This window comes from Ctenocephalides felis, unplaced genomic scaffold (assembly GCF_003426905.1).
Source record: "Ctenocephalides felis isolate EL2017-DRISC unplaced genomic scaffold, ASM342690v1 CF-g0.4_SCAFFOLD_03573, whole genome shotgun sequence".
NCBI lineage: Eukaryota > Metazoa > Arthropoda > Insecta > Siphonaptera > Pulicidae > Ctenocephalides > Ctenocephalides felis.
This window is the reverse complement of record NW_020539727.1, coordinates 16,002,656-16,016,344: the sequence shown is the minus strand read 5'-3', so window position 1 is coordinate 16,016,344 and position 13,689 is coordinate 16,002,656. Positions and strand designations below refer to the sequence as shown.

Sequence of the window (13,689 nt, the reverse complement as noted above, 5' to 3'; positions counted from 1 at the left end):
AATACCGCTAGAGAACAAGTTGCAAATCTTAGAACAGAACACAAGTCATGCATATATTAGTTTTTCTGTAAAAGCTAAAAGAAATGTTGAAATAGTTTTATGCTATAAGAAGAGATTCCAGCACAATTGGAGCTACGTGATTTCAATATCATCTTTGGATGATGACAAAACTACAATTGTCAGAAAATGTCCTAAGGGAATGCCTGGTGGAGAACCTGAAGATGAAGAATGCAAAAAAGTCAGGGCTAAAGTTACACATCCAAATGTAAGATAAAAAATGCAACAAGATTAGTTTTCAGCAAGGCCCAAGAAAAAAAAACAAAACAATTGTGACCTTGATATTAAAGTTTTGAAATTTTTTCCATTTTCCAGATTTTAGTCAATGAAGAAAGATGGTCACATTTTACATTATTTATTTCTCAGAATCCATCGATAGTAAAAATAGTATTATATGGTCAATTACAAGAAAATGAAGAGTACGTGCCAATTTTGGAATATACCGACAACCAAAATTCATTACTGGTTAAATACTTTGGAGTGAGAAGTTTGTACGAAAATGCACTGTGGAAAGTACATAAATGTAAATATTTAGTAAATGAATAATTTTACAAGTCTAGGAGACATTCGATAAATAAGTTATGTTATTCACTTTTGGATGATCAGAAAAAAATGCTTAGAATAAAATATTAAGACCAGAGTAGTGAAAATATTATTACTATTTTAAACATTTTTTCAATAAAAATATCCAATTTCGTTGATCAACTTTTGAACTTTCAGAGCCAGATATTATTATTTATATGACAAACACGAGTTGATATTACCAATATAATTTTTTTTTCAGATAAAATGTTATATAGTCAAACGTTAATGAAAGAAGGCACCTTATTCATTACTGATAATTCCAATTACTTCCGATTCGATGAAGATATTCTATGCTTGACCATGTCCATAGCCTTGTGTCCAACTTGCACATTCCAATTGCATATTGAAGATCATTAAACAAAAGTATGATTCGCAGATCATCTACGGAAATCAAGTTAGAAAATAATTTCTGAATAATATAATTTAATTTAATCTAATTTAATTAAATTTTATTCAGCGTCGGGTGCATTCGAATCAATTGTACGAGTGGAAGGAAGAGAAATTTGTATTTGACATGAAAGAGAAAAAAAGTAGAAATGTAAAACTGAGATTCACAACAGACTAAACAGATGGTTCAAATTCAAGTGTTTTTTGGGCGATTGAGAATGTTAGGATGTGCACAGTAGGTAAATAAATAGATTCATTAAATAGCGATTTATTTGTTGATGTTTTGGTGTTCTAGCCAGAGGCAATTCTGTGGTAAGATAGAACGTCAGCTAATCTTCTTCATAAATCTTTATATTCTTTTCAAAACTTTTGCTTTAATATGTGGTCATTGTTGCATAACATAAATTAAAATGTGCTTTTATAACAAAGGTGAAGAAAAATATCTAGAACTGGCTGAAGAATACAACCGGGAATCGTGTCAAATAATAAATTCTCAATATCGACAAGCTGCTGCTTCGGCACCGCTTTTTACTTCTCCTCCGACTTGTTACTATTGGAACACTTTCAGAGATAAATCATGCAGAGGATACAAAATATATGACAGGACAGGAGCAAATTACAAGTGCTATCCTGGATTCAATGGACCCGATTGCAATGGTAAGTACAAATATGTAAGACTATTCTTGGATAAGATTGCTTTAGTATTCACAAAAATTAATGTTTTCTACTTATACATTTTCAGTGTCCTCATTGAGAATGAGGACCTGGAATTACGTACTTTATAGTATGCCAAAAGTAATGCCATTCAATGCCAAAGATGTATTTACTTCAGGGCTGAGTTAAGAAACAGCAAGATTATCTCAGAATATATATACTTAATAATTTTCTAAAAATATATTTCATAAGATTATTTTTAGATATCACAGTATTGAATCCGGAGTTCGAAGTCATAAGCTCAGGTTTCATGAATTTTACAATTAAACTAAAATCCTTAAATCCAAGTGGAACAACAGCAAATTATATGTCAATCCAATACGAATATAACTATAAACCTATTAGTGATGTCATACCAATAACAAATTATCAAAATCCTATATCGATACCAAGTAATATAGCACGCGACCATCTAATTCTTAGGCATGATATTTCGATAGGAGTTCTAATTTATGTCAATGGAATTGATGAATATGCGAATCCTCAACATGTTGGACTGAAACCTACTTGCACTACACCAGCAGGTAAGTATTTAATATTAATTTGCATATGTAAAATTAAAGTTTTACTAATTTAGTACTAATCATCGTCCTTACATATATAGATGTGGATTATAAAAGTGATGAACGTAGCACAACAATATATTGGAAGGTAATTTTGAAAATGTTTATATATAAAATGCCAAGATCATATAGAAATATATATATATATATATATATATATATATATATATATATATATAAAATTATATTCAGGAATTAGAAAATATATGCCCACTGAAATACTACACGATCTTTGTGAATGATCAGCAAACCACATGCAAAGATTATGGAATCTACAATACTTCTCCATGTGTCATTGACCATTTGAAACCCTTCAACGAATATCAAATCCGATTCAATGATCAGAATATTCTAAGTTTTTATAAAATTGTCAACACATCAGATGCCGGTAAGTGGGTATTATAAGAAGCGTGTGTATATTAAATTTAGGATCTGCATTGTTCTCTTCTACGTTGATGTACAAAAGATACATTTGGTTTGTGGAATTTTCACAGTCATATCCAGTTAAGTCTCGCACATTTTTTAGTAATTCTTCATTTGATACTTCTCTCATTGAAATGCATCACAACTACAAACTATCGATGTAGATTTTTTTATAGATAGAAAATCATGATCAAAATGCAGCACGGAGTCAGCCAAATGCCGTCCAATATTGAATGAAACTGATGAAATGCTACATTTGGTGTATGCCAATGTACGGTGTTTAGCAAGTTTCATTTGTTGGTCCATAATTATTTCTTACCTATATTAACTATTTACCAAATTCTACAGACTTTTGTAAATTCATTCTTTTCGCTAACGTCTATTTGGCAGGTAAAGTTATTCACCATGTACGTAGTAGAAGTCCTTATTGTATTTGTTTTGACTTCATAGAAGATCAAAAGAATGCAAATAATGGTTTTACACCCAATTAGAAAAAGGAGAAGAGAGGCACAAATCAAATATTTTGTTGTTGGCATATATACTATGTCCATCCAAATTCATATTAACGTTGAACTTTTTTCCTTTTTTACATATTATCTTTTCAAATTCAGCACCAGACCCCGTTCAAGATTTAGAAGTATATTCTAGTGAAAATGACAGTATTTCGTTACGATGGAAACCACCAAATCCAGTAAATGGAATTTTGCAATATTATGCAGTAGATTATAATGCCAAACACGATAGATCCGTATTGTCACAAAACAATACTAAACAGGGTTGTTTATTATATGATGGTTACATTTGCCATACGATATCAACTTTGCAAGCAAACAAAGAATATCAAATATCTGTAAGTATTTTTAGAAGACAATTTAGAATTGATAATTAAGTTGAAGCATTTGTTTTATTGTTAGGTGTATGGTTATAATAGAATCCAAAGAAAGGAAATCCTGCAACTGTTAGAGCTAAAACTGTGCAAAACCGTGAGTTCTAATATCATCTTATTTATGATAAATTATCAGGTTCCTCAACTTTCCGCAAAATATGTTATGTTTTCGTCAAAGCTCAAAAAAAGACTCCAATAAATAATCAATAATTAAAATACTGCTCATCACATAAACTTTTAGCACTTTCAGGTGGATCTCATTTGATCCAGATCAAAATTTCATGCTAAAACAAACTTCTCCTTCATGAAGTAACAAAAATATATTCTATTAGTATTTTTACATCGACTGACATAATAAGTCCATTTGGTTCTTGTAGTAGTTTTTGGTATTTTTGGTGAATGTCAAGACCATCATATGTGCATTTCAAAGAAAATGCTAGAAATGCTAGAAATCAGAAAAATTTACCAACAACCATTTTAAATGCTGGTTAACCGTTTAACCAACTGCAAATTAATTTTACATCATTTTTTTATTTTTCTTGTGGCTCATTTATTTACAGGTCCAAGTGAGCCAAGAAATCTCCGTAAAGACGAGAAGAATGAAATGTTGATCCACTGGAATCATCCTTGGAAACCATTAGGAAAGATACAGTCGTTCCATATAAAAGTAACACTTACATCCACAAATCTTAGAAACAATACTTTTGCGGAAACCCAATACGAGTACAAAATCGATGAAGACATGCCAGAATACCAATATTTGGTAACTATTAAATTATATTTCAATACAGTAATTGCTAAGTAATAACTAAATCCTTAGCTCAGTGGATTAGCAAGTGCCAGCACCTACTCGGTGAAAATAATATCACATAACAAACAACCAGGAAGATTTTCTTCGGTTTATGTTACGACTTCGGTTGTGAAACCAGAAATAACAGGAGAAATTTTTACCATAAAATCTGGTCGCAGTCAGATGTCAGTAACGATACCACCAGGGAATGAAAATGTTACAAAATCCAGGTAACAACTGAAAAAAATCTATATTTAATTTAATATAAATTATATTAAATTCAACTTGATTACTCATCCTGTTTTTTGGTTCTGGTTTTGGGTAATTTTTTTCCAAAAAGTATTTTTGATTCGTATTTTTCAGTGGCGTTTTTATAATAGTTAGTGAACATGATCCTAAAGAACTCGTCGGAGCCAAAAATTTAGCATTTTATAAATTAAAGGAGCAACATGGGGAGTTTCTTCCATATTTAAGACAAGACAATACAGTATCCTGGATTGCTAAACATCTTGATGAGGTAAAAATAAACCATATGCTTAATTAGTGCTAATGACGCAAGTAGTTAAATAAATCTTTCTGTGTTCAAAGATTCCAAATAAAAATAAAACAGTTATAATCGGATCCAACACAACAAATGGTGATATCTGGGATGCAGAATTATTTCTCGAATCGGAATATACAATTACGTTGATTTATTATAATAAATTGGGTAATGAGATGAAATATACAATATTGTCAAACAGCACTATAAATGATGAAGAAACCAGCTCCCATTTATGGGCTTTGATTTTTCTCTTAATAATACCAGTGGTAGTGTACGTCTTGTACAAAAGGTAAGAGAGGTCGAAACACGAAAATCATCAACATGCACATCAACTTTTATTTGTCTAATTTTTGTTTACTAAACTAAAAGATTTCTCTTAAGGTTGATCATTTATTCCAGATACCATAAAAAGCTGTCCACAATAAAACTCCCATTTGTTAATACATCTGCAGAAAATGAATTGCAAATGATTCCCAAACCAGTACAAGAAAGTCTACCAGGTCAACTGAGGGCAGTTATCCTACCGCAAAGACCAAGTCCAAAACCAAATAAACCAAATATTGCTGCCAAACCTATTTCAAATAACAAAATGATGGTTAAGGGTTCTAATAAACCATTCGTTAATGTTGGTACCAAACCTTCTGCTCCAAGTAACAAAATGATGGCCCAGAATTCGAGTAAACCATTGGTTGATGTTGCTAGCAAACCTTCTGTTCCAAGTAACAAAATTGTGTTTAAGGGACCAATTAGTCGTCCTGTAGACGTTGAAGATTTTGAACATTATGTCAAAGAGTCGTTGGCTAATAGGGAGTTGGAAATGCAGCATAAGGTAAAAGAAATAAATCCTGAGTAAATATTGATACAAAAGTTGCCAATTTTTGCTATATTATCTTCTATATACATAAAAATAAGTCAAGTTTTCCTTCCTGACGATTTAACTCCAGAACGCACGAACCGATTTCGACAATTTTGCATTCTTTGGAATTAGTGGTGCATGGCATCGTGCCCTAATGCAAATTGCTGGAACTTCACGCACCGTAATTAAAAATTCGAGTAATGACATTAGTGAGAATTATCAGAATTATGCTTGGTTAAGTCAACGAGCAACTTTTGGCGCCAAGAAATATGATGTACACGCACTGAATTTCACCATGCAATCAACAAATGCTGGCGCTTTGGTGATATATCAATGATTCCGACTGGTCTTCAAACGATTGCAATTTCCAGTTCGCCTTGCTTTCGTAATGACAATTAACAAGTCGCAAGACCAATCGCTTAGTGTTTGCGGGATAAATTTCAAACAGATTATTTAGAAAATCATTGTTTTTCACATGGGCAGTTATACGTTGCCTGTTCACGAGTTGGAAAACCATCCACTTTGTTTGTGTTAACGTCAGACCAAAAAACAAAAAATGTGGTTTACCAAAGAGCACTTCAATGAAACGGATAATTCGCGGATTCACTTTCATTTACTTAGAGAAGTTCAACTGAAAAACACTTCATTTTTGTAATCGAAATAAATTCATTACTGTATAATAAAATCAAATTTTTCCTTTTCAAATATAAAACAAACAAAAAATTCTTCATCTATCTCACGAAACCATCTGGTGGCGAAACAGAGTTCGTCGGGTTTGCTAGTTTGCATATATAATTTGCTTTACCAATAATTTATTTCACTTTTCAGATGTTTAAGAGAGGAATGCAGAAAGAGTTTGGATACGGCATACATGATGCCAACAAAATTAAAAACCGATACTTAAATTTAATAGCTTGTAAGTAAGCACTCACCTGACTCAAAAACTTGTATATCCACTAATTTCAAATTTTTGATTTCCAGATGATAGTTCCAGAGTTGTTTTGAAGAAGTTGCCTAATGACAAATATTCTGATTATATAAATGCAAACTACGTTGACGTAAGTTTTATTGCCTCTACATAAAGTAGATTTGGACATAAAAATCCAATTTAAATTTTAGTAATTATGCAGTGAAAACTAAACCATCTACATCACAACAAATACCACATTTTAAGAAAGATCTATCAAATTGTATAAATATGTTCTTTTATATTTTTTCAAAAGTTTGTCAACTAATTCATGTTATTCCATGGGCGGGTTGAAAAGTGACAGTCATTTTAAGGGACATTATTTTAAATTCTAATGAGGACTTAAGGAATATCAGTTATTTAACCATTGCTATACAATATTATAGGTATCGTGAACTAAACAACAGTGCTCAAACCCCAGGAAAACTAGCAAATTCACAATAAAAATACCATTGTTAAAAATTGACAATGTAGTCATTTATCTCCCGATTGCAACATCGCCCAATTTAAAGCGATGGTTGGTTACACATCTTTTGTCCTCTACTTTAAAACAGTAGCGCCCAAAAATACCATACTTGGTTTTGTGGACCGTTTTACCTACGGACTTTCATGCCTATATCTATAATACAATATTCTATCATTTTTAGGGATTTCTACGTCCAAAAGAATATATAGCAACCCAAGGACCAAAACAGCAAACCGTAAACGACTTTTGGAGAATGGTTTGGCAAGAGCAAGTTAATGCCATTTGCATGTTGACTAATATCAAAGAAGCAGATAAAGTAGGTTCAAAAACTCATTTTATTGTTTATTTCCCCAAATCTATCGACACTGATTTTTTTTATAGATAAAGTGTCACCAGTACTGGCCCGAGCTAGAAGGTTCTGAAGAATCTTATGGAGATATCCAAGTCGAACATCGAAGTTCCAGGATTTATGCAGATTTTGTCTACAGAACGTTGAACATCACTAATGGATCAGAGAGTTATATAGTAAGCAATAAAGTAGAAAATAGTTGTGCAATATTTATAATGCAATTATTGGATATTTTGCAGTTGAGCATTTGCACTTTACAGCTTGGCCTGATCATGGAGTTCCACTTTATCCAGAAGCTCTGGTTCCTTTTATTAATAAAATGCAAAGTATACAATCTGATCAAACGCCAACTATTGTACATTGTAGGTATGGGAACATAATTTATAAGGATTCATTTTTCACTGATCAGAAGTCTTCCAAAACCCTTCATTTGCTATTTATCTAAAATTTGTCAGCTGCTCTTGGTCATCTCCATAACAAAAAAATATTTTGTTAAAAAATTGACAACGTAGTCATTTATCTCCTGATTGCAACATCGCCCAATTTAAGGCGATGGTTGGTTACATATTTTTTGCCCTCCACTTTAAAATTCCATGCCAACAGTTGCACATGTCCCGATAGGAATATTTTGAATAAAACGACTTTGAATTTGATATTTTATTATTAAGCAACAAATAAAAAATTCGCGACATTTTTTTACTTTTTGTCAAAAAACTCACAAATTTTATATGAAGGCACTGTTTTTTAATTAGCATAGCAAAACCTAGATAAAATTTATTATAATTCCTGCCATCAAGAATCTGAGAATCTGCCTTGATATTTTTAGGAACAATATTTTTACTGGTCAGAAGCCTCCTAACTTCTTGGTATTTAGTAAATCCTTTCATAAATACCTTCTAAACTTCTGCTTCTGTGATCAAGAATCTGCAAAACTGCCTTCATCTTCTTAAGGATTATTATTGTTACTGATCAGAAGCCTCATAACTTGTCTCTAATTATTCAATACTAAATAGTTTTCAAACTTCTGCTTCCTGCATCAAGAATCTGCGAATCAGCCTTCATATTTTTAGGGAAAAATTATTTACTAGTTAGAAGTCTCTTAACTTCTGTGTAATTAATTGATCATTTTATCTAAAACTTCCAAATTTCTGCTTCAAATGTACCTGTAATCAAAGATCTGCAAATCTGCCTTTATCTTCTTAGGGATTAGTATTTTTACTGATCAAAAGCCTCCTAACTTCTGTATATTTAGTTAATCCTTTCATCAAAACTTTCCAAAGTTCTGCTTCCAGTCTCAAAAATCTGCGAATCTGCTTTCATATTTTCAAAGATTTATATTTTTACGGATCAGAAACCTGCTAATTTTATCCTAGTTAATCGTTTTATCAAAACCTTTCAAACTTCTGCTTCCAGTCATCAAAAATCTGCGGATCTGCCTTCATTTTTCTAGGGATTAATATTTTTACTGGTCAGAAGGCTCCTGACTTTGGTGTATTCAGTAAATCTTTCCATAAAAACGTTTCAAAGTTCTGCTTACTCTCATCAAGAATCTGCGAATCTGCCTTCATATTTTTTGGGATTAACATTTTTATTAATCAGAAACCGTCTAACTTCTGTGTATTTAGTTAATCCTTATATCAAAACCTTTCAAACTTCTGCTTCCTGTCATCAAGAATCTGCAAATCTGCCTTCATATTTTTAGTGATTAATATTTTTACTAATCAGAAGCCTCCTAACTTCTGTGTATTCAGTTAATCCTAAATGGATTTCAAAGATCTGCTTCCAGTCATCAAGAATCTGCAAATCTGCCTTAATATTTTTAGGTATTAATATTGTTATTGCCTCCTAACTTTGGTGTATTTAGTATATCCTTTTATCAAAACCTTTCAAAGATCTGCATCCTGTCATCAAGAATCTGCAAACTTGTCTTCAATTAGTAATTAGTTAATCCTGTTGCCAAAAGTTTTCAGAGTTCTGCTGTTATCAAGTTTGTTTTCCAATTTTATCATCAACTAGCTGTACCCGCTCACGCTTTGCCATGATTCAATTTAAATTAAAAAGTTGAACAAAGATGTATATTTGTTACATATATATTAACGTTACTACTATCTGTTCAACAATTTACCTACGAATTTACCTATCAACTTGTTAATCAATCTACCATTTTACCTATCATATTTCTACCAATTTACCTGTCAACCTGTTTATCCTTCTTGTTATTTGTCTATCTATCAGTTGTCCTGTCTACCAATTTACATATCCTCTAATTTAACTGACCACCAGCTATCCAACAAATTATTTTTTCACCAATTTACTTGTCTAGCAAGTTACGTGTCTATCAATTTACCTGTCGACCTATTCGCCTATCAACCTGTTTATCAATACACCATTTTACCAGTCAACCAATTTACCTGCTCCGCAATTTACCTGTCATCCAGTCTACCATTCAATCAATATCAATCTACCATTTTACTAGCCTACAAATTTATCTGTCATCCCGTTTTAAATGTCTACCAATTAACTTGTCAACCTGTTTATTTGTCTACATATTCGTCTATCTACCAGTTCTCCTCTCAACCATTTTACATATCCTCCAATTTACCTGTCCACCAGTTTACCTTTATAAATACTCTAATTCACCTTATTTATTCACGCATTATAAAAAAATTAAAGCTCGAATTGATTCTACGTTTTAGTTAGAAAACGTTTGTATGTGAAAAAGAAAAGGGCTGTTTTTAGGGTTTTTCCGGCAATTATTCGATTTTTTCTCGACGTAAGAACCATCCTTGAATTCCAACAAATATTTAAAAAAAATAATCGGTCGAATTGGTCCAGGCGTTGTTGAGTTATGCACTTACCAACACATTTCGCGATTCATTTTTATATATAAGATTTATTGTGCAGATGGCATTTTTCTCCAACACGTATTTGATTCAGTTGCTTTTCCCTTGCACAATGTAATGTTTAAATCTGTGAGAATTAAAAGAGGCTATGAGTAAAGTCCACTAAAGTTGTTGTTTCAACTACTTTTTCCAGTTTTCCAATTGTTGGCCCTCATAGATCCATTATTCTTCTCCACATCTTTGAACTCTTCAAACATTTCATTAATTTTTTTTATCTTTTAGTGCCGGAGTTGGCAGAACAGGAACTATAATTTTAGCAGACATTTGCATCAAAATGGCACGTGCAACAGGCAAAGTAGACATCCTTTATTACCAGAACAAGATACGGGAACAAAGAGCAAATCTTGTGGACAGCAGTGTACGTGTTACATCTAAAAAATCTCATCAACTAAATTAAAGTCTTATTTTTTTAGGACCAATACAAATTGGTGCACATGGTCGTTCTAGAAAGTTTACTTGGTGAACCTACGAGCATCCCTTGCGAAAATTTGAAATCAGCAGTTGCTGAAATGAAGAGGAACAATACTTTGTTCGATAACTGGATTAAATTGGACAAAGTTGCTTGGAAGGATGATTATTTGAAATGTGCTGACAACAAACCTTCGGAGGAAGATCTTAATAGGAAGGAGAATAGGAACAAAATTGTATCAGGTATCAAAATAATAGAAAGAAATATGATAACCCCACTCAATGTGAATTTTTGTTTTAGGTACCAGGGGTCGTGTGTTCCTATCAAGGTTTCCCTTATCCGATGCAAATTCCGATTACATCAATGCAGTTTTTGTGGACGGTTTTAGAATCAAAGATCAATTCATCGTGACACACTTTCCTTTGCACCATACTGTCTCAGATTTTTGGAGAATGATATCAGACAAAGAAATCTCTTTAGTGGGCGTACTCAACAAAATAGACACCAGCGATGAGGTAATTGTTTAAATCTGTGGGAATCAAAAGAAGCCATGAGTTTTATATAAAAACAATTGTAGATGTCATGACATTTTTTGTAGTTTTGAAATCATAATTTTTAATACATCTTCTTATATATAAAAATGAATTGCAAAATGTGTTAGCAAGCGCATAACTCAACAACGCCTGTACCAATTTGGCCAATCCTTTTTTTAAAATGTTCGTTGAAGTCCAGGGATGGTTCTTACGGCGAGAAAAAATCGAAAGTTGCCGGGAAAACCTTAAAAAACAGCCCTTTTCTTTTTGTCATACAAACGTTTTCTAACTGAAACGTAGAATCAATTTGTGTGTTAAAATTCTTCTGTAATGGTGTATGAAAGGATAATCCTCCTAAACGATTATTCGAATTTTGATTAATCTTTCTGAAGTTTGTTATGGGAATTTTTTAGGATTTTTTGAATTATAGAAATATAGTTAGATTGTAGAAATATATGAAAAAATATATAAAAAACCGCTTGTAATTCATTGACATTGAAAGACTGTCATTTGCCATTACCTTTAAAATAGTATATTACAAGTTTTGATAAAATCAAAATTAAAAGAGTTGTATTTCAATTAATGCGGGGAGTGATGACGAAGTGCAAATTGTTTTTACTTCAGAACTTGATTAAGATTAGCCTATTTCCAAAATATCATGCAAATTGGAGCACAGTAAAAAAAATTCACAGGGCACACGCTTTTTCCTCTCCATTTACTGCAATAATTTTGTTGATTGTAGATTGAATAGAGCACATGAGAGCAGGATTTGTCAAATTAATTCACTTCAAATATGAAATAAAACGGCGAGAAAAAATCGAATAATTGCCGGGAAAACCCTAAAAACAGCCCTTTTCTTTTTCACATAAAAACGTTAGTATTTTCATATATTTGCCATCGGATACGGAATATTTACTCGAGTCAATGAAGCGTTTTGAGTATGAAGTTTTTTACTGCGCTCCAATACGTATGAAATTTTGAAATTAGGTTTACTTTACTCTCAAGTTCAAAAATAAAAATAATTTAGACTCCTTCGCCATTTCCCTGACTTCTCTCTCAGTGGTGTAATTTTATTTTTTTTTTCAAAATATCTTGATATCGATAAAAAAACTAATTATAAGCAAAACATGTTTCATAATGTCAATACTCAGCATTTTAATTAAAGCAGTTTTAAATTTAAGATCCATATGGGTGTAAGGCATAGACTGTAGTGTAAAAAACATAATAATGTTTAACTAATTGGTAAATATCAGTATAATTGATTTAAAAAAAATTTGAACTTTTGAATTGTAAACATAAGTACAGGACAACCTTGTTGTCTGTCGGGTCATCTAGTTTTTTACAAAACATAGGAATATCTTTTTATAAATTTACATATTTTTTTAAATCCATACCTGTTGATGCTTATTGATCAACTCCTGCTTTTACAGAGTGTTCCAGATTTTATCCCAAATGAAACCAATGAGATTTTGTCACCAATACCACAGTTGACCATAAGGTACAAAAACAAATTCGAGACTGAATATTGTTTTATAATCACTGTGGACTTCAAAGACACTACAAAGGTTGTAACATTAGTTTCCCTAAGTACAATTTACTATTTCTCAATAATAATTATTATTTTTTAGAGCAAGGAAGTAAACAAAGTCGTGACCATAGTGCAAATAAAAAATTGGGACAAGGACAAAGTTCTGCCTACAGCTCCTGGTGAAAATTTAGATTGTCTTCCAACTTTTTGGGAACAATTGCAAAAACTGACTTGTGGTGATGCTAAAATACTTCTAACGTGCTTGTAAGTATTATTGGTGTTGTGATATATTATTTGTCATTATTACTAATTTGTTTTAATTTTAATTCAGTGATGGAGCTACTGCCTGTGGTCTTTTTGTAGCAATGGTGTTCAGTATTGAGAAGTTGAAATTGGAACAGGAGTGTGATGTGCCTTTGGCAATTCGTACCATTAGGAAAAATAGGAAGGAATTTGTGAGGAACCAGGTAGATAGAATTGAATTTTTTTTAGAGCAGTGTTTTCCAAAATGGGGTCTCTGAAGAGACAATTTGAAAATAACATGGTACGACGTTGGAACTAGGTTCATCTTCGGGTCACCCCTTCTCTGTGGTGTAATATTTTGTTTTAGAATAACGTAGGAAATCGATAGAAGAACTGTTTCATATTTTTTAAAAATGCGAATATTTTTCATCTTACTGGCTACTAAAAATTCGTATCTTTTTGGCGTTTTTCGTCGTTTTTTTGCAA

General features: G+C 32.0%; 2 protein-coding genes across 3 annotated transcripts in view; one reads left to right on the top strand and one right to left on the bottom strand.

Moving 5' to 3' along the window:
* Positions 1–13,689, bottom strand: part of LOC113389170 (rho GTPase-activating protein conundrum-like) — a 155,202-nt gene that overhangs the window by 31,731 nt on the left and 109,782 nt on the right. The gene's annotated exons all lie outside the window — the stretch shown is intronic.
* LOC113389635 (receptor-type tyrosine-protein phosphatase mu-like) lies at positions 1,440–13,481 on the top strand. Its single transcript, XM_026626653.1, has 20 exons — positions 1,440–1,686; positions 1,947–2,267; positions 3,341–3,579; positions 3,661–3,712; positions 4,176–4,378; positions 4,436–4,635; positions 4,769–4,922; positions 4,994–5,238; positions 5,349–5,778; positions 6,634–6,721; positions 6,787–6,863; positions 7,420–7,554; positions 7,620–7,755; positions 7,827–7,953; positions 10,713–10,848; positions 10,904–11,141; positions 11,200–11,414; positions 12,863–12,997; positions 13,061–13,224; positions 13,292–13,481. Exons 1-20 carry the CDS (start codon positions 1,440–1,442, stop codon positions 13,479–13,481), a joined length of 3,732 nt encoding a protein of 1,243 aa, XP_026482438.1.

Coding starts and splice junctions, on each gene's coding strand:
- LOC113389635 (XM_026626653.1), top strand. CDS start 1,440: ATGTGCTTTTATAACAAAGGTGAAGAAAAATATCTAGAACTGGCTGAA. Junction 7,555..7,619: donor ATATCAAAGAAGCAGATAAA/GTAGGTTCAAAA, acceptor TTTTTTTTATAG/ATAAAGTGTCACCAGTACTG. Junction 11,142..11,199: donor TAGGAACAAAATTGTATCAG/GTATCAAAATAA, acceptor TTTTTGTTTTAG/GTACCAGGGGTCGTGTGTTC.